Raw genomic sequence first — 25987 nt, 5'->3', positions numbered from 1 at the left:
CTCCCAGCAGCTGCATCACAGAGAAAAAGCTGCATCTGTTGATGATTTGATCTGCTTTGAGAAGTCTGTGGGTCTGAAATGCAAACTTCTGCCCCAATGCGTGTGTTTCCTCTTAGCTGGAAGGTTCAACAGGGTTTTTTACACTAGGGATGGGCCCATTATAAATGTCAGATTCACTGGAGAGCTTTAACAACTGTGTGAAACTGAAGCAGGAAGGAAGACGTTGGTAGAGGTTGAGAAGTATTTCTTTCTTTTATGAAATCAATCAGTGGATGATTTAAAAAAAAAAAAAAGGAGCTCATGTGAGATTTATTAAAACATTCTTTTATGGCTTATTTCAGTAGCTTTATTAGAAATGACATATCAGTGTTTCACTTTGGTACACTCTCAGAAATAGTGGTACAGTACGAGTCCTTTTTTGTCCCCTGAGGTACAATCTATACTAATGTACCACCTAGGGTTAATTATTGGACCTAAAGGTACCTATATGTACCTTTTTGATGGTCCAAAAGGTACATGTATGTATTCAAGTCGTAAAATGTACATATATGTACCTTCTTGAGGGTCCAAAAGGTACATGTATGTACTCAAGTGGTAAAATGTACATATATGTACTTTTTTGATGGTCCAAAAGGTACATGTATGTACTCAAGTGGTAAAAAAATGTACATATATGTACCTTTTTTCTACATGCTGGGGTACAATAGACAGACTGTGTTAGGCTACTTCAGTATAAGGGTACAAAATTGCCACCAGAGGTACAAGATTGGTCTCTGTAAGGTACAAACCACAAGGGTACGAAACTATACCTTCTGAGGGTACTGCCCCAGGGACAAGCCATCGTACCCCTAAAGGTACAATTCTGTACTTTATTTTCTGAGAGTGTATGTGCTTTACTTTTTGAAAAGTGTGGATTTATTTGTTCTATTCATGCATGTCTGTGCACATCCACCACAAACGTACTGTTTCGCAATCTTAAATTGATCCAGATCCCAGCCGGTATCTGATAACTTCTTCCTTTGCACACATTCCACCGTCACCAAGAATGTTTTTACATAATCTGATGGTCGCAGAAACGTCACCGACAGAAAACAGGAGTGATGAAGAGAATTAGGGCTGGGTGAGTTAACTCGTTAATTATTTAACGCCGATAAATATTTTATCGCTCATTAACGCATTTTTTTATTTATTTAAAGAAAAAATTTAAAAATAAAAATAAAAATTGGGGGGCTTTTGTGCCTTTAATGGATACGAAAGAGACAGGAAGCAGGGAACAGAGAGAGGGGGAACGACACGCAGCACAGGGTCGTCCAATGCGGAACTCGAACTGGGAAAGAAAGTAATCGACGGATCCACCAAACCTGGAGAAGGGTACGGAACTTTTACTCGGCCATTTTCTTTTTAAAGTTCTTCCAGACGGCGGAGTCGACAGAACCAAAGTCATCTGTAAACACTGCCAAGTTGAATTGTCTTCTCAGCGTAGTAGTTCCAGTCTAAAATATCACTTAAAGGCAAAACACACAACTGATAGCAGCAAGTCATTCAAGGAAACAGACAGTGGAGCGAGGCTTCTACATAAAAACTACAGAAAGATGCTGATGTTAAAAGTGTGTTTGCACAACAAATGTTATGGCACTTTCATTCATATGGCAGCACATTTAAAATAAAACTAAATGCTAAAAGCTATACACTACTTTTGAATTCATTTTTGGATTCTGCGTACAAATGCGATTAATCGTGATTAATCAGGGAAATCATGCGATTAATTAGATTGAAGAGAATATGTGTGAGTTTTAACTGCGGATTTGGTCTTTTTTTTCAGATAACAGAGAGAGCAGAGTCTCTGAAGAGAAGGTGAGCCTAAGTTTTAAATAAATATATATCAGAATAAATCAAAGAGTTGTGCTGATGTGCTGTTTTAACTCTGTGAGAAATACACAGGAATAATCAGATCCTTTATTCTTTGTAAAGCAACAGCAGCGGCACAAAGAAGACGCTGCCACCTGTTTCTGTTTCCAAGATTGACAAGAAGCTGGAACAGTACACACATGCTCTGGAGGTAAAACCACATGCAGTCTTTTTCTTCTTAGGGGAATAACTGTTAGAATCAGGGCAGAGTTCCTAAACTCAACGCTGATTCTCAAAATCGACACGATTTCTTGAGGTCTTAATGTCTTTGACATGCTTTCGGTCAGAAATACCACAGGGATACATAACAACAGCTTCTGTTTCAATCATGTCTTTACAGCTCTGTTGGTTTTGAGAGGCTAAACTGAGACGTGCCTCTTTTGGTATCACAGTAGAGCTTTGCGCAACCACGCAAATGCATATTTGGATAAGGTTTACACTCAGTAAAGCCACGCAGTTGCCATATGAGAGAGTATCCAGTTACAGGGACAGTTGGTACTGATCTTTATATGAGGAAAACATCCACTGAGAGTTAGATTACTGAGCTAGAATTCATGGCATGGAGAGAAGAGGACGTGTAAAAGTTATCCCTTCTCTTGGGTGAGGTCAGTGTGCAGGTGACGATGCATTTCACCTTCCCGACTACATCCGGGAATGCTTAGAAACGCCGCTCCTGCAGAGAGCTTTGAAACATGGGTTTATGGGTCAGTGATGCAGACTGTAGCTGAAAGCAAGAAGAGCCTCAGATGTATATCTGTCTTTGTATTTTTGAGATAGAAAAACAGAGTGACAGAAAGAACCTGACCTGCCCTATTATCTGCTATATTTTTAAGTAAATTGATTAGCTGCCGGTTACAGGTCAAGATAGGCAACAATTAGCTCTTCCTGTACTCCACAAACTGTTGTAGTGCTCTTATTTATCTATTTATTTTTACAATATTTCACATTTTTCACTTAGCATTCATGCAAATAGAATAATTAAGTATTAAACAAACACACTTTAAAGACACAAATTCTGCTATATTGAAAAAAAAATCCTGGAATATTAAAATGCACAGTTTAGTCATTTAGAAAGATCATTTTGACACATAAACAATGAGCATAATGTTTACTTATTGTTTGCATAAACAAATGTCGCCATCAATCAGTCTGAAACTTGGAAAGCTTTTTGTTCCTCAAGTATGGGAACAAAGTAACTCATTGCAATGCATTTACTGTAAATAACGTGCAACTTCAGGCACATTGTACATTCATAGTTTGGGTTTGTCTCTATGACACAAAAACATCTATAGAAAGATGCACAGTTAAAACACGTAACATGACCTGGTGTATCATTCCGGTACGATTTCAGAGTACATGACGTGTAAAGACTTGAGACTTGACTTGGACTTGGGTCAAAAGACTTGAGACTTGACTTGTTATTGGTCTTCAAAGACTTGAGACTTGACTTGGACTCGAACACAAAGACTTGAGACTTGACTTTTTATTGGTCTTCAAAGACTTGAGACTTGACTTGTTATTGGTCATCAAAGACTTAAGACTTGACTTTTTATTGGTCTTCAAAGACTTGAGACTTGACTTGGACTCAAACACAAAGACTTGAGACTTGACTTGTTATTAGTCCTCAAAGACTTGAGACTTGACTTTTTATTGGTCCTCAAAGACTTGAGACTTGACTTGGACTCAAACACAAGACTTGAGACTTGACTTGTTATTGGTCTTCAAAGACTTGACTTGGACTCAAACACAAAGACTTGAGACTTGACTTGTTATTGGTCTTCAAAGACTTGAGACTTGACTTGGACTCAAACACAAATACTTGAGACTTGACTTGTTATTGGTCTTCAAAGACTTGAGACTTGACCTGGACTCGAACACAAAGACTTGAGACTTGACTTGGACTCAAACACAAAGACTTGAGACTTGACTTGTTATTGGTCTTCAAAGACTTGAGACTTGACTTGGACTCGAACACAAAGACTTGAGACTTGACTTTTTATTGGTCTTCAAAGACTTGAGACTTGACTTGGACTCAAACACAAAGACTTGAGACTTGACTTGTTATTAGTCCTCAAAGACTTGAGACTTGACTTTTTATTGGTCCTCAAAGACTTGAGACTTGACTTGGACTCAAACACAAAGACTTGAGACTTGACTTGTTATTGGTCTTCAAAGACTTGAGACTTGACTTGGACTCAAACACAAAGACTTGAGACTTGACTTGTTATTGGTCTTCAAAGACTTGAGACTTGACTTGGACTCAAACACAAAGACTTGAGACTTGACTTGTTATTAGTCCTCAAAGACTTGAGACTTGACTTGTTATTGGTCCTCAAAGACTTGAGACTTGACTTGGACTTAGGTCAAAAGACTTGAGACTTGACTTGTTATTGGTCCTCAAAGACTTGAGACTTGACTTGGATTGAACACAAAGACTTGAGACTTGACTTGTTATTGGTCCTCAAAGACTAACTTGTTAACTTGTGGTTCACACCCAGCTTTAGAAGCATTTTCCATTGACCTTACCTGAGATTCGGAAACACTTTAACAGTAACCTGTTACAGTGTGTAAACTTTCTGAATCTACCTTTATTTTCCTGAGGTCTCCTCAAAGGAAGGCAGATCAAGCTGTCAGGTGGCAGACCTTACGCCTCCCTCTGAACCCGTCGCGTTGAAGAAGAACCTGTTTGAAGCTGGAGAAGCCTGGAACCAAAGCATCATCGCAGTCACGCTATCTAAGGTCAGTCAGACAATTAACTACAAACTCTAACAGCATTTATCAGTGAAATGTCTGCAAGGCTTACATCTTACAGGTGAAGTATGCCCTCAAAAGACTCGAGACTTGACCTCAGACTTGCCCTCAAAAGACTCGAGACTTCACTTCAGACTTGCCCTCAAAAGACTCGAGACTTCACTTCAGACTTGCCCTCAAAAGACTCGAGGCTTCACTTCAGACTTGCCCTCAAAAGACTCGAGGCTTCACTTCAGACTTGCCCTCAAAAGACTCGAGGCTTCACTTCAGACTTGCCCTCAAAAGACTCAAAGTAAAGCTAGCAAGCTAATCAAAGTGAACAGTGTTGTAAACTATATGCAGATTATAGCTTCTTTTTCACTACACTGAGTTGCTGATTTATCTGCAGTAGCCTGTGAAATTTGGTTAAGTAGCCGAAGTTAACAGATACCAAATGAATTGCTAAGCCAAGCTTGGACTTAAGTCTACGTGGATGTAGCTTAACGTTCATCTAATTGCTGTTTTAAAATAGCCTACTTTTACAATTTCAGGGACACCTGATAAAATTACAGGTTGACTAGATCTCATCCACGTTTAGCTACCCGAGTCTTTATTTAACACGTGATATAGGTTACAATTTCTTCAGTCATTTGAGACTCGAGACTTGACTTGGACTTGGGTCAAAAGACTTGAGACTTGACTTTGACTTGCGTCAAAAGACTTGAGACTTGACTTGTTATTGGTCCTCAAAGACATAAGACTTGACTTGGACTCAAACACAAAGACTTGAGACTTGACTTGGACTTGAAAAAAAGGCATGGAGAGATTGGAACAGTTCAGCTTGATAGAAATTTGGTTGCGGCCATCATTCAAGAACTCAACGAGTCTAAATGCGTCTAGAAAAGCCTCTTTTCATGTCTCTCAAAGACAGAAATTAAAATAAAAGGTGGAAAAGTTTTCTCGAGGTTTCTGGAAAATTTTGGACTTTAGTGAATCAGATTACATGGAGCAGATTTTTCAGAAAAAGCTGCTTGAAAGTAAAGTTGGGTTTAATGTTTGGGTTCCATGCCACGAATGTTGAGAAAACTTAACTGAAGCCAGAAATTGATTGTTTTCTCCGGTGCCTCAGGATGCAGATGCTCTAAAAGTCGGTGTGGCTGATCTCATAAACCAGTGGGTGAAAGGAGGTGAAGATGGAAGCAGATGCAGCTCACCTTCCAAACCAGCCGTAAGTCAGATGCTTTTACCCTGAATCAGGTCAACTAGCGTCCTTGTTTTACTGATTTTAAGTTTGATGAGATGAATCAGAAATAGAAAATCAGAAAATTCCACAGTTTTTTACTGTATGACATGAGCTCTTTCATACTCTGTGCGCAGTTTGATTTATACTTTTAATCCATTTCGTTGCTGCTGCTGCTCTGTTCCAACCAGTTTGGGTTGTCGTCGGTCTGTTTAGCCTAAATTTACAAAAACTGTTTTGATGATTTCAGCTGCTTTCATGTTCAGAAACCCACATCAGCCGGTTTAGTTGGATTTTATATTTATTTCTTTTCAAAAGTAATAATAACATCTGCTAACTACAAGTAAATAATGACCCTAAATACCCAGCGTTTGGGCAAGTGTGCTATAGTTTACCACACTTAGGGTATTTTTTTATTGAGAGCACATAGTTTTTTTTTCTGTCAAGAGCAACTAAAATACGGTTTTAAAGCTACACTAGTTGCTGAACTGTAGGAACATCATAAATAAAATGATGATAAAAATCATCTCGAGTCAGTTTGATTTATCTCCTGACAGCTTTCTGTCCTTGTTCTGTTATTCTTTGCTTTATGGGTCTCCATCTGGTTTAAATTATGACGGAGCAGCCAGTGCAAGTCTGCCTCCTTGTGGCAGCCTCGGCAGCATCATCCAGGCTGAGATGACCAGCTGTGAAATTGTTGCTGTCTTTGTTTTCAGGAAATAAAACCTGGTGGTGTTTTAAACAAGAAGAATTTATGGGAGAGCCTTGGAGACACATTGTCTTCCTCAAAAGATGGAAAGGTAATGCTGCTGGTTATCTCCTTTTTTTCACCCATTAGTGTTATTCCAGAGGGGGCTTCAGAAAGGGAGTTAGGTTCACGGCTATTCTCAAAAGCAGTTCTTACTTAATGCCGCAAGGTTGCTAAATTATGATGAAGTATTTGCTTTAATTTCCCACTTCAAGAGTGAAGTTTAAATACTGAGAATAAACTCCTCTGCCCTATAAATCTAGAATTGTAGGGCAACCGTATGCCAGCTCACAATGTGTATACATCCACTGGGTGTGTAATTGAGTTTATAATTTAATGCAACTGTAGGCTACCATCCAAACAACATACTGTTGTGACTAAAACCATCAATACAACCGCTGATGGCTTAACACAGAGTCTATGCACTAATGCTGGTTTGATTTAATCTCAACAATTCATCCTTAATCTTAATATATTAGGTTTATTCTCAACATTTTAACCATTAAATGGCAATTCAACTTTATTGCCAACATTCTTCATATTTGATACCGAAGGAGATGACCCCAAAAATCCCCATTAAAATTAGCTTGTTTTTTTAGCCCAGCTTCACTCTGGAACTCCTCATGTCACAATAAACGCTCAAAAGTTATGAAAAGGCTTTTTTTTTTTCTTTTTTCTGCCTATAGATTTGTAGGGAACATCGTTCACATGATATAATGGTCGACCGCAACCATGTATTTCTCATTTCCAACCTTAAATGTGTCATTTTAAGATCTAAACCCAATCAAACGCAGGTAAAAGCAGAGTGGAAACGTAAAAGAAGCTTTTAAATTAAAAGGTTATGTTCGCAGTTACATTTCCTTTCATAATAGTGTCATACTCGCTCCAAACACCTTTGATGGTTTTGTAAATGTTCATTTATCATGTTACTTTCAGTAAAACCATGGTAGTTATAAACCCGGATAAGTTGATTGTACTTAAACCATTTGTGTCAAGTGATTGCCTCAAATGGTTTAAGTTATTGACAGTAGAGAAACTTAATCTGTTTAAGTATAGTCAACTTAAATGTAAAATAGTTTTTTAAAGTTACATACACTTAAATGGTTTAAGTAATCACAATAGAAAACTACAGTGGAGTCTACTTAAAAGTACAATGGTCAAAACTTAATATTATAAGTCAAATACACTTAAAATTCTAGTTTTATTAAATCTATGACTATATTAAATTTTTAAATATTATATATGGAATAATAAATTCCAATTAAATTATTCTTTTGTCAATGACCACCACACAATGCAGTGCATTTTATTTATTTTATTTAAACACACATCAGAGCAACAAATATGTATTAACAATAATGCTGTGCGAAATACCAGATTCAAATCCAAAATAACATACCTTGTTTTCATAAAATTATCAAAATAGGTCTTTGCCAACAGTATATTCTTACTTTATACTGCAGATATTACCTTACAGTACCTCTATAATGCAGCAAACAGAACATGTGTATTGAACCAGGAAACGCTTTCCTTTCAAATACAATCACAGCATAGTTTTTTTTAATGTTTTGCTCTGTGAACAATTTTCAAGTATCAACAAAAAACAACAACAATGACCATGTAGCAGCATACTGTGAATGCCAAAGTAAAAACTGTATGCAATGTGTGCCACACAACAAAGCAGGCATTACGAACAGCTATTCAGTGAGGACCAGAGTTAGTAAATAAACACTGCAACTTTCTAACATGTGTCCTCTGCAGAATTATTTCAGTAAAACGAGCAACACACATACAAATCCCATCCAAAATGAGCAACTGCAAAGATATTTGCCCCATTGAGTGCAATGTATTTGTGCAACAATCCAGACACGGACATGGAGAATTGTGTCATGAGCATAAATGTGTCTTACACTGCAAGATCATTCTTCAGCTTTTGAAGCTTGGGAGGTAGCTCACTTTGACCCAAATTTAGCATTACCTGCTGAATGAAGGCAAATGTGTTTTTTAAGCACTTCGGGTGCTGCAGGTGGAGTGCGTAGGTAAAGCCAAACAAGAGGCACATTGCCTGAGGTAGGTTGGTGAGTGCTTCCATTACAAGGCTGCCCTCTAGGATGATCCCCACTCTTGAGGGGTTTAGTTGTGGCGATGCTGGGCTTGCAGCGCTGGTGTCCTCATAGCAGAGGATTCCCACAGGAATGTCCACAGAGTCTCCCTCATTAAGATTCTATAGTGCAAGAAACAAGACAAAAGGAGGATATTCAGGTTAACAGCAATTTGTCTGCAATCAGCTGTGTGGTCTTCATAAATATTATGATTTTCATAATTCACAGTGGATTTATTTTAGATAATGTTGTTTAAACAAGCTATTAGAGGCATTTTTTTGTGTGTTCATGTATAGGTGTCTGTTGTGGTGTAGATCCCATGTTTTGACAATAGGTGGTATATTGGACAATGTGATATGTGATAGAGAAATAGAGAATAGAGAAAGGTTTAATTACTGTGTGCTGCTGACCAGGGAGAAGCACACAGTATTAGTGGCCTAATTTGAGCCTTTTAGCTTATTCTCCATTCAAGTTAATTTGGGATAAGTGTGTGTAGATCATTAAAGGCAATATTAGAAATACACCAATCACCAATCAAAAAACTTTACTCACCGAACTGCTCTTAAAGAACATAGACGCATCATCCCCAAGAATCACTGGCAGTCCTCTCAGGACAAGGCATCTAATGGCTGTTGGCTCAGTGCTCTGCAAAGAGATATAACACAAGAAATATATCTTATCAGTTAATTTGTTCACATAGAGAAATACCACAAGGGGAGATGGGAGAGGTATTAGTTTTTGTAATATGTATGAACTAACCATCAATATCATTACAAGAAAAAACAGAAATATCAACCCACCGTTGTCTGTTGTAACAGGTCAGCTAACTGCTTGCCTATCTGACTTGTCTTCCTCTTGAAGATCTCTTCTCACAGATGGCAAGGCAGTACTTGCATTTCCAAAGCATTTTAATATGGCTTTAAACAATAATAGTAGGGGAAATGTTAAAAGTGGGCATTACATTTTTTTCAAAACTACATCAAATAATTAGAAATTTACCCTACTGTTGCAAAACTGTATGTCGAAAACACACAAGTAGAGAGAGCTACTCAAAAATCACATTTGTCACAATTGCAATTGTCCAACGCTCAAAATTTACCTAAGCCATCCTCAAATTTACACACATTCAAATGTACACATTTCAAACTAATAATGTTCCAGCAGTTTCTAATACTAGAACAGAGAAAACAACTTACCTCATTCAGACAGAAATTATATACTCTTGACGGCAGGCAAATGTCCTTTAAAAGCATCCAAACTTGCTTAAAACAGAAAAATGCAGGCCTGTATTGTCCAAGGAGCAAGCAAAGACCTTAAATTGCTCTGTGTAAATTAGAAAATGGCGTGACAAGCACAGACTTGTTTTGAGTTTTGAGCCAATCACAACAGGGCAGCATGTGGTGTGAGGTAAAACTTGATAGTTTAAGTTTGTTAAACTTACAAAAATGAGTACACCTATTGACTGTCTCATACACTCTTCATATACTCATACTGTTTAAGTAATGCAATAAAACTAACCTTTAAAAGTGGTATTCACTCAAACTGTTTGCCTAAAATGAACTTTCGGGTTAACAGTATAAATGCATTTTAAAAAACAGACACACAAACAGACAAATTGGTCTGGCTTCTGTCTTTATAATTAAACTGAAACTACTATCAACACAGAGTTTACACTCACATTTAGCTGCTATGTTCTTTCTTTCTTTTATTAGGTAGTTGTAATTTCAAAGTAACTTTAACAAACTTTTATCACAGACTGAAGAAAGACAATAAGAAATATTTGAGAGTGTAAATATAGAATATTTGAGATCTTAGATAACTCACGAAGCACCAGATAAAGGAATGAACTCTGAACTTAGAAGGTTTGTGAACCCATATCTGATTAATACTTTCTTTTGGACTGAAATGCAGGAGAGCTCTACCAAAAGATATAAATTTGTGGTGACCGGTCACGGCAAGTATGAGAAGGTTTGCGATGATTACGTCGGGGGTGAAGACGAACACTGCCAAGCAGGTAAGAAACTTTGCGACGGCCAGTCTATATTAAGACAAATGGAAATAATTCCTTTTTGGTTTATTTACTTTTGGGTTTTTTTGTTTGTGGAAGTAAAGTTTATTCATAAAGATGCTAAGCTAACTTGAGCATTATTAGCGTTAGCATTTGTGTCATATTAATGCATGGATTTAATTCTCAGTAACTAAGAATGGCCCTCAAAGAGCCAGAGAGGCCCAAAGTTATGATGCTCAACTTTAAAATTATTTGCAGTATTAAGTCACAACTTAAGTGAGAGTGAGGCCAAAGTAAATAAATGTTTGCCTCATCTTGCCTCATTTGACCAAATTTGATGTTTGGGTATGGTTAGGATTTTCCCAGTGGTGTTGTAGAGCATATAATTCCCTGAAAAGGTGTTAAACTTGTCTTGACTCCCGTATTTTGGACCTGATAAAGTTTGGGTGGCGGAGCCTAATCAGGCCAGTGGAGCCGACCAATCAGAGCAAACTGGGCTTTCTGAGAGGGGGGTAGCCAAAGCAGCATTGCTTTGTATATTTTCAAAGTATTTTTACTTTGAATTGCTTGTACTTGTTTTTAGAAGCAAGTGAGAATAACTCGTTTCTAATAATTGTGCCGTCTCATGAGAGAATTTAACAAAAATATAGAATAACCCAAGGATTCAGCTGGGATGCAACATCTGTTATAATGATTAAAAACTAAATATTATTGTATCTTAAGTGACATAATAAAAAGGGACAAAAAACAAAAGATTTACAACACTTTATGCATTTTTAAAAATCACACAGTGAACAAAGACATGATAAGCAATGTAATAAATGGGGCTGCATTCAGTTTACAGGGCTTTACTCCCCCATATCAAAACAATTCCTCATTACGATGTTCTTCTTAAGGAAAACAACAGTTTTTATAACCTATTTCAGAGACACAAGTTCAAATAAAAGAATATCCACAATAACTTGTCAATAACTGCTATGGCAGTAGCATAATTCTCCAAACCTTTGAAACATCACAATTCTAGTATCTACACTTCTTCTGCAGCTCACACTCACTTATTCCCTTCAGTCAGTTCGTCACAACATACCTCTGTACCTTTGTTATCTTTATTAACAAGTGTTAAATTTTACTATAAATCTTATATATGATCTTATAAGGTTTCACACCTAAACAAATTAATACACCAAGACTCCTGAGCCATGATAGCAGCTCTTACAACCTGAGCTAATGTCCATAAGACCTTTTGGTTAGCATTCATTAGCTAAACATCAGCATGTTAGCATAAATATGTTTGTCATAAATGCTAGTACTTATTAATAGTAGTGTTACTGCATATTATTGTCCAATTAACAGCTGGAACTGAATTAATTCCATATTCTATGTCATTTTAATAGCAAGTGCTAACATTTTAACCGTTTTGACCAAGTCCAAAATTTGCATCTTGTAGCTTGACCTCAATGACTCAACCTCACAGTGAAACATCTGACAGTTATTCTTCACCTAAAACCAAAATTATGAATGTTGTGGTGGCACTGCAGTAAATGTCAAATAAATTTTGATTTAGTCTATTTGGATCCTATTAAACATTTCTAAAAATTATATCACCAATACATAAAAGATGTCAAGTTTTTCAGAAAAAAAAAACCAACTGAGTATGACATGAAAAAGATTGGTGAACTGACAGCTGGAGGGGTGGCAGTCCTCCTTGCCACGGCTGAGGTGCCCTTGAGCAAGGCACCGTGCCCCCAAATGGCTGCCCACCGCTCCAGTGTATGGCATCTGTGTGTTCAACAGGTGCACACCTGGATGGGTTAAATGCAGAGGAGTAATTGTGTGTATTTACATACATGACAATAAAGTCTAAATCTTAAATTTGTCCAAACTGTCCAGGCCTACCTCTTTTGGCCTTTGTGTTTCTTTCCGTTATTGAGTGCCACCTTCTTTCCCTGCAGACCTGACTTTTCAGAAACCTTAATTTACTCTCACCAGACTTCTAGCCTTCGATCACTTCTGCATTCTTTTTAAATTCCATTTGCCCTGTTGTTCCAGGAATGTATAAGCCCTATTTATTACAGAGACTAAAATCTACCTGCCTGCAGTGAACACTAAAAGCTTTACTTTGTTTACAAAAATAGAAAAAAAGGTAGAACATGACAAAGACATGCAGTGTACTCAACACAAAAGAAAACTCTACCTAGTTGCAGAGTAAATTATCTTCCTTTTTTGCCTTTTGCTTCATGTTTTTTTTTTCCAACTAACATCCTGATGGAGTCCCATTAAAAATACAAATTTGGCATCCCTGTATTAATGCTACATTAAGTGCTATTATCATTTTTTTCACTCTCTGAATTTTCTTGCTTTCTTAGATTAAATTGAAATTTCATGCCAAAGCTCCAGTATTAGGTCAAGTATTTCTTTAAGTGCTGATCATTCTTTATAATTTTCCCCCCTATAATTTGGAGTGGCTGTAGCTCAGGAGGACGAGCAGTCATCTGCCAGTTCGAAAGTCGGTGGTTCGACTCCTGGTTTCCCAGAACCACATGTCACGACACTGAACCCCATGTTGCCTAGCGATGCATCCATTGGTGTATGAATGAGTATGATACCGGAAAAAAGCCTTTAACATTGCATAGAATAAGATGGGCGTAAGTGTAAAAGCGCTTTATGTGGTCAATTAAACCACCAGTACATTCTATTTATCTCAAGAATAAACTGCTTCCCTGATGAAATCTATTGTTTGTTTGTTTGTCTTTAGATTCCCTTCCAATATTCTATCACAGATATCCTCAAACTGTTTTGGGTCTTGGTGTTAAACCGTAATTATCTCTGTGGCTCTAACTCACATGAGCTCATGCATCAGTATGTTTTATGATCAATTATAAATCAGTATTACATCACTTATAATTCTTGAGTCTCATCTGTTGCATCGGCAGTTTTTCTCATACCAAATCCTTTGGCGGTTCTGTTAAAATCCTTCCGTTCGTCCTCCTGAGATTTGCGTTTTATCAGCCCGATTTCAAACGCTGCCGCTATTTTCGTGAGTGGCTTCTCCGCTGCTTCCTTCAGCTTCCTGGCATCAAACCGAGGGCTGTAAAGCAGAATGGGCAGACGGCTGACAAAAGAAGGAACTTCTGTTGGGTTGTCTTTGGAGAGCTTTTTCTGGCCTGCGTCTTTGTTGTTGTTGGTGATCTGGTGCATTATTTTCTCTTTGGTAGAAAACATTTGAAAGAGGAGTGCGTCCCACATCTTTAGCGCCTTGGGACCTTCTTTGTTCTCAATGACTTCCTGATTGGCAGCTTGGTCTGCGACCGGCATATCACAGACTGCACTTGTTTTCTCATCACTGCCACTGGAATTGATCTGGGGTTTAGCCTCCAGCTCTGGAAACGTTGGTTCATCTGGCTCAACGACCATGTGTTTTTTCAGCCGTGTCCACCCGCTGAGCTTACCCTTTAGCCCTTTCAGTTTCAGGGCTGATTTTGGCGCGGCAGATGTTGGCGATGTCCCTTTAGTGACAAACTTATCGTCACTAGTTGAAGATGCAGTTGATGTCGCTGACTTCGTGGAGGCTTCGACTGCTGGCGTTTCCGTTGGTGCAGCATTGGTCTTCAGAACATCCTTGCCTTTGATTCCAGTTTTTTGCTGAGATGGCGGTGACAGTCCTCTGTTTGGAGATGGAGCTTTGACTGAGACTGAGGCCTGAGGCAGAGAGGCAGGAGTGGCAGAGTCAATCACAGCAGCTTTAACTACGGGTGGTTTCATGACAGTATCTGTTGCTGGTTTAGCTGGGGATTTGTTCTCTAGTGGTTTCTCTGTTGATGGCTGAACATTATTCATGTGCGAGCTAACCTGGGTCGGACTGGGAGACTTTGAGGATTCTGTTTTTACAACAGAAGGTTTTATTTCTACCGCAGCAGAGGAAGGTCTTGTTTCCACCTGCTGTATGGGAGGTTTTGTTTTCAGAGTGGTTGTACTACTTAGATCAGGGTCAGCATGTTGGGTGGGCACGCTACCTTCAGTGACTAGTGGGGAGAGTGTTCCTTCTATAAATGAATTGGCTGTTTTTATATTGTTCATAGGGGAATGTCCCATTACCTCCGGGACTGATGTGTCCTTAGCAGTGAGCAATTTTATTTCTGGCTTTAAGTTATTCTCTGCAGCTGTCATAGCAGGCTGCAGGCCAGTGCTAGGTCGGGTATTATTTTGAAAAGACGTAACGGATGGGTTTATCTCGTCTTTCATAGCAACTGATGAAGGTTTTGTCTCTGTCAAATGCATGAAAGAGAGGGGGCTTTGAGGGAACTGAGGTAAAGTGGGAGTATACCGTTTACTTGTATTAATCTCTCTTGGCTCTGGTAGAGGGGAAGATCTTGTTACACTCCTAGGTCTAGTTGCATTTGGTGGGCTTAATGGGGCTTTAAAATCTTTGGTGGCTTCATTAAGAGTCTGGATATTTTTAGAAGTGTGGTTGTTTAAAGCAACACATGAAAGAGATGGAGAATTTACAGTGTGACTGTTAGTTTCAACAGAGGCTTTTGATTCGGTGACGGAACTAAATTGTTTCATTAAGGTCTGGGATTTAACCGAATTTAGAAAATCATTTCCAGGCAAATTGATTTGACTTAGTTTTACTTTTTGTGAGATTTGCTGTTCAGCGCAGATCAAAGATGTGTTCGTCTCAACTGCAGAAACGGAAGCTGCCGTCTCTATCGTAGATGCTGTAGGGTTGTTTGTTTTTGTGAGTGGACTTGCTAAATATTGATTATCTATAATTGGTTGAATGAGAGGTAATTTCTCTTTTCCAGTCATTTTAGCGGTAATTTCATGCCGTGGTGTCTCTTGTGATCTGTTCATAGCAAAAAGAGTTGGAGTCAGTTTACCATTAATAGGGGCAGGAACTGATACTTCTTTCGTGGAAGGCTTTGCAGAAGATTGCCTCTCAGATTTAATCTTAGGGCTTTTTGGTGGAATGTGCCTCATGGTCGGGCTAGAGGGTACCATAGATTTATTGGTCTGCATAGTGTTAAATGTTGGTTTAACACTCACAGCTGAGTCTGCCATTATTGGCATTGCAACTTCTTTGTGATGCTTGTAGGAGACATTGCTTTCAGTGGTTGTAATGCCATGAAAATTGCCTCCAAAATTGAGATTGCTTGACTGTGGAATTTTTTGTTGAATAGTCTCAAATGCTCCATGTTGTCCTAGTGAAATCGGATCTGTGGAAGATCTAAGTTGGTTTGGGGGCAGCATATTCGAAAGTTTGTTTTCACTGCTAAGCATGGTCATGTTTGCTTTTAAAAGGTTTGAGGCTGGTTTTGTTTGAATGTTTTCTGCGCTGACGAGACTGGTTTCCATTTCCTGTGTGGTCACTCCTGTAACTGTGTAGGAATTTGAATTGAAACTTGTTTCTTCTTGCACAAGTTTACCGTTGCCACTCCATCCTTTCTTAGTCTGTGGATTTACAGGAACATGTGTGGTATTAGTGGCTAACCTTTCTGGCTCTTTTGTTGGCACATTTGAGTCTAAAAAGAAATTAAAATCTGAAAAATTCTGGGATTTGTTTGCTGCAGCATGTGAGGCAACCAATTTAGTTTCTGTTGAAATAGTATTTAAAGCAGGTATATTTGGTGAGGAAATTTGGTGGATCTTGTTTTCTACAGATTGGTTACTTCTGCTAACTTGTGCATGAACAAATTTGGTGCTCCTCTCAGGCGAAGCTATGGTGCAGATATTATACTGTGTTGAACATATGGATGCTGTAACAGGCTTATGAGGCAACATTGATCCTATGGTCATGATATCTGGTTCTTGGGAGAACTGTGTTCTGGTGTCTCTATTATCGAGTGTACGTTCTGTATTAGCAGCCACAGAAGGCAAAGTGTTCCCTGTGTTTGTCTTATTTGGCAGAAAAATATCTCTGCTCAGTTTAGTTTTGTTGTTGACCTCTTCCTTTTGTTTGTCTAAGATGTCTTCATTGGCTACTTTGCTGAATAGTAGGGTTTCTGAAGCTGGTTTGGTGGATTGTAAGATGAATACACCCTTCATAGCAGAAACATCTGAGAATTTGGGCTCAAACTCTGTGACAGTAGATTGAATGGCTATGTTTTTAACAGCATTGGCAGCAGGTTGAATATTGACATGACGGACTGTTGACGGACTGATTTCAAGTGGAGCTATTTCTATTTTTCCAAATTGTTCTTTTGTATTTGTAACATTGAATTCTCCACTATAAGTTTTATTGTAAATTGGAGGTGTTTTAACAGGATTGAAAACTTTGTCAAGGACTTCTGCCACTTTTGCTTTTTGCTGTATTTCTGTATTTGAATCATTAACTGAGGGAGAAGAAGAATTCAACAGATCACTGCCATCATTCGGGCATGGAGCCATTTTTAGACCTTCCTCTATAGAAAACTGTGCCACACTTTGTATGTGTACCTCACCTGCTTTAGGTACTGGTATTGGAGCCTCAGAATATGAGGCTTTTGGTGTTGGTACATCACTTGTGGTTTGTTGAATTGTTTTCATTGCCAAGCCAAAGGGAAGCTCAGGTTTTATTGTGTCCATATTAGATGTTTTAAGAGACTGTATTCCAGTACTCTGAGTTCCAGACTGAGTTTCCTCAATGACATCTTTGCTATCTGTGACAATCCGTTCAGCTGAAAGTCCTGAATGGTTCGTAGATGATTGTATGCTGTGATCTGTAGGGGGTATATCCTCATGTCCATTGAGCTGCTCTTCATGCTTTGAGACATGTGATCCATCTGTAGATATGTTAGATTGGATTATGTCTGAAGATGTTTCATCAATCCTGGGGGGTACAGGGCTGTGGCGGGATGCGATAGTCCTAATTCCACCATGGGCAACATACTCAGCTGGAGTGAGCCCATAATATGTAGACCGGGATTTGTGCTTTGAGGTTGCTAATGACATTTGAGACTCCAATAGTGATGTCAAAGATTTGCGTGCGTCCACCACAGGAGGACGATGGGTGGAGACAGCTGGCCTTGGACTTGGTGGCGCTTGCACAGAAATCACTTGTGTAAGGTTGAGATTCTTTGGTATAGAAAGAAAGGATGGAACCTTCGGCAAAGATGAAGCTTTGTTTTCTGAAACTTCTGCTTTTACGTTTGGGTTGACAGATGCTGTCAGCATTGGTTTGAGCACAGGGAAGTCAGATGTAGTCATGTTCTCCCAGGGGTACGGCTCAGGATTTGACAGACTTAGATTTATTGTACTTCGTCTTGTGTTGGAAATCTCTATCTCTTTATAACTGTCGATCTGTTTGATGGAGGTTATGTTATCAACACCAGTCTGCATCCATTCATCTTTGGCAGTTGGAGGTTTACTCATAGTTCTAGCTTGACTTGCTGATTTCCTTTTTAGTACCTCTTTCAGAATAGCAGGTTCTTGTAAATCCTGGTAGGAGTTGAAGACAGGACTTTCAGTAAATAAAAGTGGGTTGGGTTTTGATATTTCAAAAACGGGTGTGGGTATTCCAGTAGTTGTGTAAGCTGGAGTCCGAGGTCTCCCACTCTGGGTTCTAGTTGAAGATAGTTTCTGATCAGTGTTAACCACTGACACAGCAGTTTTCTCCCTGTATGTAGAATAGAATGATTCTTGGTAGGCTGGGTCTATTACTGTGAGGTCCTGTACAGAGATAGGTTTAGAGATCTCAGAAAATGTCGCGTTTGACGTATAAATCTTAGCTAGTGTGGCTTCAGCCCTTGTCTCTTTCCCTGCTTCAACAAGGGATATTTTTGAGGCAGTTATTTCGGAGGGCATCTGGCGAAGAACACAGTTTCCATTGCTGGTGGGTCTGGCGGTCCAAGACCACGTCTGGCTTGGAGGGTTGTCCTTTATATCAGCATTTGTCTCCCTCTGGCTGGGAATAAAAGGTTGTGTATGAGCGCTTGAATTTGATAGTAGCACTGGAACAGGAGGTAGTTCTGCAACATGAGAAGGGCCTGGGCCAGAGTTGGGGTTGACAGGGGATAGGGTCAGGCTGTGAGTTGATATTTTAGGGCTGGGCTGCAACATAGCAACTGGAGAGTCTGTTGTGACTGACCCTTGGGAAGTTGATGTCATGTTGAACTTGAAAACAGAGGGAAGGCATTGTGCTGGAACCTTCTCTTGTAGCAATAATGGTGCCGGTGTTGAAGGTGGTATCATGAAAGGAGTCTCATCATCGAATAAGAAAGAGGAGCACTCAAACAGCGGAGCCACCTGGTCTTCGGGGGTCCTGATAAGAGGTGCGTGGGACTGAGGCTGTAAACTGCCAGTTTGTCCATTGGGGCTGCTCTGAGGTTGAAGGAATGCAGATGCAGAGGGATCATAGAAAGAGCCAAAGGGGAAACTGGATACTGAAGAGTCTGCGATGTAGACAGAATCTGGTGTCTTGGGTGGGCTGGGCTGGTCACTGTGCTCGAGGTCTGTGCTTGCTTCATTGACAGGTGACAAACAGGATCGGAAGGGGATGGGGGTCTGAGATAGACTGCCTTTTTTCTTGGCTCTCTTCTTCTTGAGTTTCTGAAGCCTTGCGTTGTCTTTACCCGGTTTTGGCAGTAAGGGTGGAGGATACTGCTGGGAAAGGTCAGGCTCAAATCCATTACTGTAGCAGAACTCCATCAGCATTTCATACTCCTGTAAGATGGATCACATCAGTTGATACTGAAAAATGTGAACGAGAACTGAGAAAAAATTTTAAACTTAGTAAATTTATATAATTCACATCATGATACAGTTTATTTAATCATATATGCCTGATAAAACAAATGCTTGAAATTTATTGTTAGTGACTACAAGTACCTAGATAGAGTTAGTTTGGTCGAAAAATAGATCAAAGAAAGCATCAAACATCACCTCACTAACGATACTGATGGAAAAAACATTTTGACTATGCTTCTTATAGCTTAACTCAACTAGATCATTTAGCAGTCATTGAAGAGCTTTGATAAGGTTCTGTTTCCAGAAGGGGCAAGAAATATTCATGGGTCTAATTCCACAACCCAAGTTGAGCCAAAAAAGAACATTTCCATTGGTCTGTAATCTGAGGAGCCCCCAAATGTGCTCTTTGTTTGTTTTTATTAAATGTATAGATTCATATTTTTAACTGAAGTAGTTAATCTGAACAGTATAAAAGCTGATAATGTTTTCTTTTTCTTCACAGCTGGACAGTACTACGAAGATTTGTGAAACACGTGTTTGGATTACTGAGGAAAAGCCACTATCACTTCCCCATTTTCTGTGTTTCAAGTTTTAAGCTGAATAAGAACTTAAATCCTGTTACTTCCTGTAAGTCTGTCGTCGTAAGGGCCATTTCAGACCAGGGCGACAAAGCGTGGCGGAACGGAAGCGATTTTCACCGGCGGAGGTGAAAATACATGGAAACAGATCTGTCCTTGCACACCGACGCGGCGGTAGTCGGGCGGTAGCGGCGCGGAGACGCCTCCGTCCCGCGCTGCTTTTGGAAAATAGAACTCGAGCGGAATTTGGACGGCAGCGGCCGGCGGCTGCCGGCGGTGTCCCGTTGAAATGAATGGGGAATGCAGACAGGGCCGTGGACTGTCCGGTGTGAAAAGCCAAGTTGAACACACCGCCTGATAACCGGCGTAAGACTGCCGTCGTTTCGCTGCCGCCACGCCACGCTCTGGTCTGAAATCGGCCTAATTCTGCAAAATATACATTTTCTTTCTGTGTTTAATCTCAACGGATATTCATTTTATCATTTGACTGATATCTCAAGGTAAATAAATAAAATAAAATCAATAAAACCGATTACAGATGTTTGATTTGTTATTAGAAAGTTTATATCTTTTATTGTAGCGTTGCCATTTAGCTGCCTACCAGCTGTACTTACATAACCCATTCTGATGGCTCTGAGAAAAGGCTCCATTTGGCTTTAGGAAACTGTGACAACAGGCTCATTAGCTGATTCCAAAACTCTGAATTGGGTCCTGAAGATGCTGCATGGCTACAAGAAGCCTCAACTATTGGAAATAGAATGGCATGCGGAGCTGCTTCTTTTGAAAAGGCTAATTTTAAATGAAGACAAATTGCTTATTAAAATAGTCGTTCAAGGAGACTAAAAAAGACTACTGAGTGAAACAAAAGTAAACCCTAAGGAAGATGACTGACACATACAGGAAGGTCAACAGGTTTGTGCAGGAAGGAAGACGTTAGCGTCTAGCTAATGTACAAAGCAAAATAGGCTTAAATTGTACATGTGGGTCCAAACACATTTACTAGACATCACTGGTAAGGATCAAGATCCAAAACATAATTACACAGATGATACATATAAAATACATGATTACAGGATTACGCTAATGTTTTTGTTTTTTTAAATGAGGCTCAGAATAGGTGTATATTTTCAAGATCACCTGAAAAGATCGTTATTCAGTTAATTATGAATAAGTCACTTTGATTTTACTTCAACTTAGTTGACTTGAGTGGCAACATCAGCTGAATTGTTCTCTTTTTCTTGGAATATTCGAGTGCCTTTGGTACTAGAAAAGATCCACGGTCTAATTTTAGCCCGGGGGGGAAATAAGAGCAAACATCCTGACACCGAGCACCTGCTGCCTGCTGTCCTGCACTCGCTGAAGTCACAGTCACAGTTCGCTGGATATCTATCTCAGGCGCAAATCCAGCTCCAAATGCGAGCTTAGCCTCGTGTTTCCAGTGACAATATCTCTTAAATTTTTATCTGTCATACTAGAACCAGTGTGGCCTAAGAGAAGGCCAGGCAAGGGATATTGATCTATTCTGATATGTCCTGCACGTTTAACCGTTTAGCACCTGAATGTTTAAAATGAAGGAGCTGGAGCAGAAAAAGATCTCTTTTAATTCTTTTTTATCTGACTCAAAAATCCAGCAACCTAAGACGTTCGCGTGGTTTTGAGTGAATGTTTGTTATGAATCCCAGTAGTCAAAGTGACTCCTGCCACCACAGTGTCAAGCTGACACGTGAAACGTCCCCCATTTAAGGCTCCGGGGTTGGACATCTGGGAGGTTTCCACTGGTGCAGCTCAAAAGAGGAAAGTATAAGATTAGCTTTGTGATAAAACTAGGCCATGACCTCTGTCTTGGTTTTGAAGAATTATTTAGGCAAAGTGGAGGGTTTTTTAACGGTTATCCGACTGCCACGTTAGGAATCTAAAACACTTACCTGAGGTGGAAAAAAAGGTTGCTTGTTTTATGCCGAATGGGCTGCAAAGGAAGGAGTTTAAGTGAGTTAAAAGGCCACGAATAGACTAAAAGGGTAATCAGTGTGGTGTTTACATTTAAATGTCAAAGCACAAAATGATGCATAAACATAGAATAAGTTTAACACTTCATTGCAAGCTTAGGATATGCCATAATGCCTGATATGCATCATGCATTTAAGAGTACAAATTGTGCACGTGCTGTCAAATCCTACGCCATATTTGCAGGTCATCACCTGACGAATTGGTCAAGATCACACAGCTTGTCAATCAACAGACACTGAGTTTGACTGGTTTACCTTCAGCGAGCGGCTGACAGGACAAACTGCTCTCTGCTTGTTAATCCCGGCTCAGAGTGCCACAGGGCCGTCTCATCATGAAATGAACTGGAGCGTAAGCGAGCGAGCCGCGGTGCCTGCAGCCACTCCAAAAATAAAACTGTTGCTTTCAGTGTGTGTTGCAGTGGCAGATGGGGGTTTCCAGGCCACCTGAGATGACTGAGGTGCAGCCCCTACAGGCAGGCAACAGCCACCTCCACCTGGAGGACGGTAGTGACTTCTGTTTGCAGCAGAACAAACAGAACCAGGGACAAAACAATGATGAGTTGCCAAAGAACAAACTGGGGCACCTTCCTCCACTCACATCAAACATCTCACACCCCCTTAGATTTATCTGGAGAGCCTTTAAAGGGCTGTTACCACTTGGGAACCACTGGATTAAACTAACCATATCCAAACAAGCTCCACTTGTTTAGAACCTGCATCGAAATGCTGAAAACACTGCTTTATATTTCCTAATAAGAGTTAGGAAATTAGTTGGTGCGGCAAACTTCACAGGCTCGAGTGCGAGTATGTAACAGATGAGTAATTACTGAGCCCATGAAGTAGGTTTTTGATTTTTTTTCCTCTAATGCACTTTTTAGTCCACCATGTAGTGAGTTAGGTCTTATTTTTATCCCCAAACTTGTTTTATGTGTTTGCATTTTGCAAAGTAGCATTTATATTTCAATTTATTTACATATAATCTATTTAATTGTTTTTTTTTGTCTTCACCTTTTTTACAATGACTGATTTAGTCCTTCATATTGAGTTGCATTTGAAAAAAGTGTGATACAAATAAAAACTTCATTCCAATACAGGGCCGGCATGCCGGCAGAGGACACGGTCTAAGTGTCATACGAAGACCGCAAAGACTATCTACAGGCGGAAAGAGACATATAGCCTTACATATGTATAATAATAATAATCAATTACATTTGTAAAGCACTTTTCATTTCATGCGGAATCTCAAAGTGCTATGCTGATGGTGGCAGACTACTGGATTGTAGCCACAGCTGCCCTGGGGCACACTGACGGAGGCGAGGCTGCCATGCACCGGCGCCATCGGCCCCTCCGACCACCACCAGCAGGTGGTCAACCTAACATGCATGATTTTTTGGACAGTGGGAGGAAGCCGGAGTACCCAGAGAGAACCCACGCATACACGGGGAGAACATGCAAACTCCACACAGAAAGGCCCCAGCTGGGTGTTGAACCTGGAACCTTCTTGCTGTGAGGCAACAGTGCTAACCACCACACCACCGTGCAGCCCGTAAATGTATGTGTAAATGTACTTTATTTATACAGCCCTTTACAGACAATCCTTACGGTGTACCAAAGTGCTTTACAGCAGGTAATAAATAAAGAGAAGAATAAGTAAAAACAAATAAAAACAATAAAAGAACAGTGAAAGCAATAAAATACAACAAAATGGAATAAGATAAAATAAGATAAAAGTGTCATCATACTACTGGGTATTAAAAGCCATGCTAAATAAGTAGGTTTTTAGCCTAGATGTGAAGAGGCCCAGGTCAGAAATAAGACGCAGCTGGACGGGGGGCTTATTCCAGAGCCTGGGGGCAGCTTTGGGAAAAGGCTCGCTCACCCCAGGGTTTGTATTCTGACCTGGGCACTTCCAGCAGAAACTGATCTGTTGACCTCAGAGCTCTGCCAGGACTGTTAAAAGCTCAGATAAATACGATGGGGCGAGGCCGTTAAGAGCTTTAAAAACAATAAGGAAGGATTTGTACCTTTATTGTGGTATTTATTACTTTAGTATCATTCATTCTTCTCCTATTAGCAAACATTACCCGCTAATTGCATGCATTGTTTATTTAATAGTTTCTCCCTAAAGCCGATCAGACCCCTGAGTTTACAAGATATTTCAATGAGCAGGAGACACGGCCTGACTTTCATTTGTGCAGGAATACAAACACAACTCCAGCAGTGAGTGCTGCTGGACCCTCAGTACCCGGAACGAAGGCAGATGTGTTTCTTCTCAGGCTGATGATGAGTGAAGCATCTTAACAGGGTGGTCTCCTGTGGGTTGGAGATACCTTGTTCCACAGTCCACCACACTACTCACAGAGTCACCAAGGAGTTTATAATGACCACAGAGGACCTCAAGGCAGCATCCGGCAGATTTGCAGGGTTTATAAGAACTTAGAACACAGAACTTTCTTTGCAGCAGCAACAACAGAAACTAAATTCCACATAAAACTGTCGATATTAAATGGAGCGACACGTTAGTTCTGGCAGTTCTTTGCTGTCACTGCTCTTTTTTGCTTCTGCTGCAAGTCATAGCTCAGATCGATGCGAGTATTACTACTATTACTGCTGCTTACCTTGTCATCTGGCATGGATCCCCGCCTGCCAGTGGAGTCAGAGAGTCGGCCGGAGGATTCGGAGGATTCGGATGAAATGGACGCTGTGGAAGACACCCAACCCTCAACCGTTCAGCCGAGTCGAGGTCGAGGACGAAGCCGCGGCCGGGCTCCTGCCAACCCACCCGTGCAGCCTGCAGCTCCCGGACGGAAAAGCACACAAAAACGGAAACATACATCCCAGCCATCGCCAGCCGGGACCGCCAAACACGCCTCCTCTCCACTCCAGAAGCAGCCAGCCACGACCACCTCTTCCGACCACGTACTCCTCACGCTTTCCAACATTCAGTCCTCCATCACGTCCTTTAACACCAGGATCCAGGCGTTGGAAAACCGTCCAAGTCACAAACAGCCAGTTCCCGTCATGCTGCCCACTCCCGTTGCGTCGCCGGATCCGTTCCCACCACCAGTTCTTGCTCTGACTGCCGTGCCATCTTCCTCAGCCTACTCTTAACCAGAACCGCTGGTCTCCGACATCATCCCGCGGAGATCTCTGGCGACAGCAGTACCCGTGTCCTTAGGTGCTCCTTTCTTCACCCCCTCTGCTGCCATCTCGCACCAGCTAAGGAGCCAAATACTCGCAGGTAATGACGTGAACCTAATCAAAATTATGCTGGGCTCCGAGTTGTGCGATAGACGCACTGTTGATTGTGGCGATGTATCCGTGACTCTCAAGGACGGTGATCCCAGGCTGTCAAAATCCTTGACCCTGGCCGAGTTCAATGTGGCTTTTGGTGTATACCGTGATGTGATCTGCGAGGTTTACCCTTCGTGTAGAGTCGAACTGGACACATACCTTGCCATTATTTCCAATCTAGCTTTGTCCTATGGAGGACTATTGTTTTACGACTACCACAAGTCGTTTTCGGCTAAGGCAGCAATGTTTATTCAGCGCTTTAATCAGCGGCTGGATTGGTCCGTAATAGATCTTAGCCTCATCAGCAGGCACCTTACTGGGCATCAAACAATTGCCTGTTCGCTCTGCGGCTCCCATTCGCACTCCACCCACCTCTGCGCAAAGGCTGCGCAGCCCAAGCCGAAACCTGGCACGAGCAGTGCGTCTGATCAACAGGTGACTGCCCCCCCCAAGCACCCCGTTATTTTACAACTTTAACTAGAATGTTTGCAAGTTTTATAATTGCCGTTATCTCCATGTCTGTAGCTACTGCGGGGACAGCCATCCCAAATCTGTCTGTCCAAGACGCACACGCTTCATAAAAAAGGAGCGGAAATAAAGCCGTCTACCCCAGTCAACGTTCCGAGGCTGGGGAGGGCGTTGAGAAACCATCCCAATCGCTGCTTCGTCAATTATTTAATCACTGGACTTGTCCACGGTTTATTCGCAG

The 25987-nt window shown here is 40.5% G+C and overlaps 2 protein-coding genes and 1 long non-coding RNA gene across 6 annotated transcripts in view; 1 reads left to right on the top strand and 2 right to left on the bottom strand.

The window, feature by feature from the left end:
* Positions 1 to 20510, top strand: part of LOC142381310 (uncharacterized) — a 48591-nt gene extending 28081 nt beyond the window's left edge. Inside the window, exons 9-15 of one of the 2 annotated variants that reach the window (XM_075466915.1) lie at positions 1823 to 1854; positions 1978 to 2059; positions 4510 to 4647; positions 5768 to 5866; positions 6595 to 6678; positions 10640 to 10742; positions 19903 to 20510. In XM_075466915.1, the coding sequence (XP_075323030.1) occupies positions 1823 to 1854; positions 1978 to 2059; positions 4510 to 4647; positions 5768 to 5866; positions 6595 to 6678; positions 10640 to 10742; positions 19903 to 19928 (564 nt within the window). In that variant the 3' untranslated portion in view covers positions 19929 to 20510. Of the gene's footprint in view, positions 1 to 1822; positions 1855 to 1971; positions 2060 to 4509; positions 4648 to 5767; positions 5867 to 6594; positions 6679 to 10639; positions 10743 to 19902 lie in introns of both variants that reach the window. The other variant, XM_075466914.1, reaches the window with a different exon arrangement.
* Positions 8065 to 10020, bottom strand: LOC142381336 (uncharacterized). Its single transcript, XR_012769894.1, has 3 exons — positions 9529 to 10020; positions 9281 to 9373; positions 8065 to 8850 (listed from the first exon to the last, which is right to left on the bottom strand). It is a non-coding gene; the product is annotated as an uncharacterized LOC142381336 (long non-coding RNA).
* LOC142381274 (uncharacterized) lies at positions 11493 to 22351 on the bottom strand. 3 transcript variants are annotated; one of them, XM_075466913.1, is made up of 4 exons: positions 22240 to 22351; positions 21904 to 21944; positions 17177 to 19376; positions 14188 to 14435 (listed from the first exon to the last, which is right to left on the bottom strand). In XM_075466913.1, the coding sequence occupies exons 3-4, from the start codon at positions 19365 to 19367 to the stop codon at positions 14266 to 14268; spliced, it is 2361 nt and encodes a 786-aa protein (XP_075323028.1). In that variant the 5' UTR covers positions 19368 to 19376; positions 21904 to 21944; positions 22240 to 22351; the 3' UTR covers positions 14188 to 14265. The 3 variants fall into 3 exon arrangements, with proteins under 3 accessions (XP_075323026.1, XP_075323027.1, XP_075323028.1); XM_075466911.1 differs by having other exon boundaries at positions 11493 to 19376; XM_075466912.1 differs by lacking the exon at positions 21904 to 21944 and having other exon boundaries at positions 11493 to 19376.
* Between the last annotated feature and the right edge of the window lie 3636 nt (positions 22352 to 25987).

The sequence above is a fragment of the Odontesthes bonariensis genome, chromosome 1, assembly GCF_027942865.1.
Source record: "Odontesthes bonariensis isolate fOdoBon6 chromosome 1, fOdoBon6.hap1, whole genome shotgun sequence".
Taxonomy (NCBI): domain Eukaryota; kingdom Metazoa; phylum Chordata; class Actinopteri; order Atheriniformes; family Atherinopsidae; genus Odontesthes; species Odontesthes bonariensis.
The sequence above is the reverse complement of the archived record's forward strand: the minus strand, read 5'-3'. Positions and strand labels throughout refer to the sequence as shown.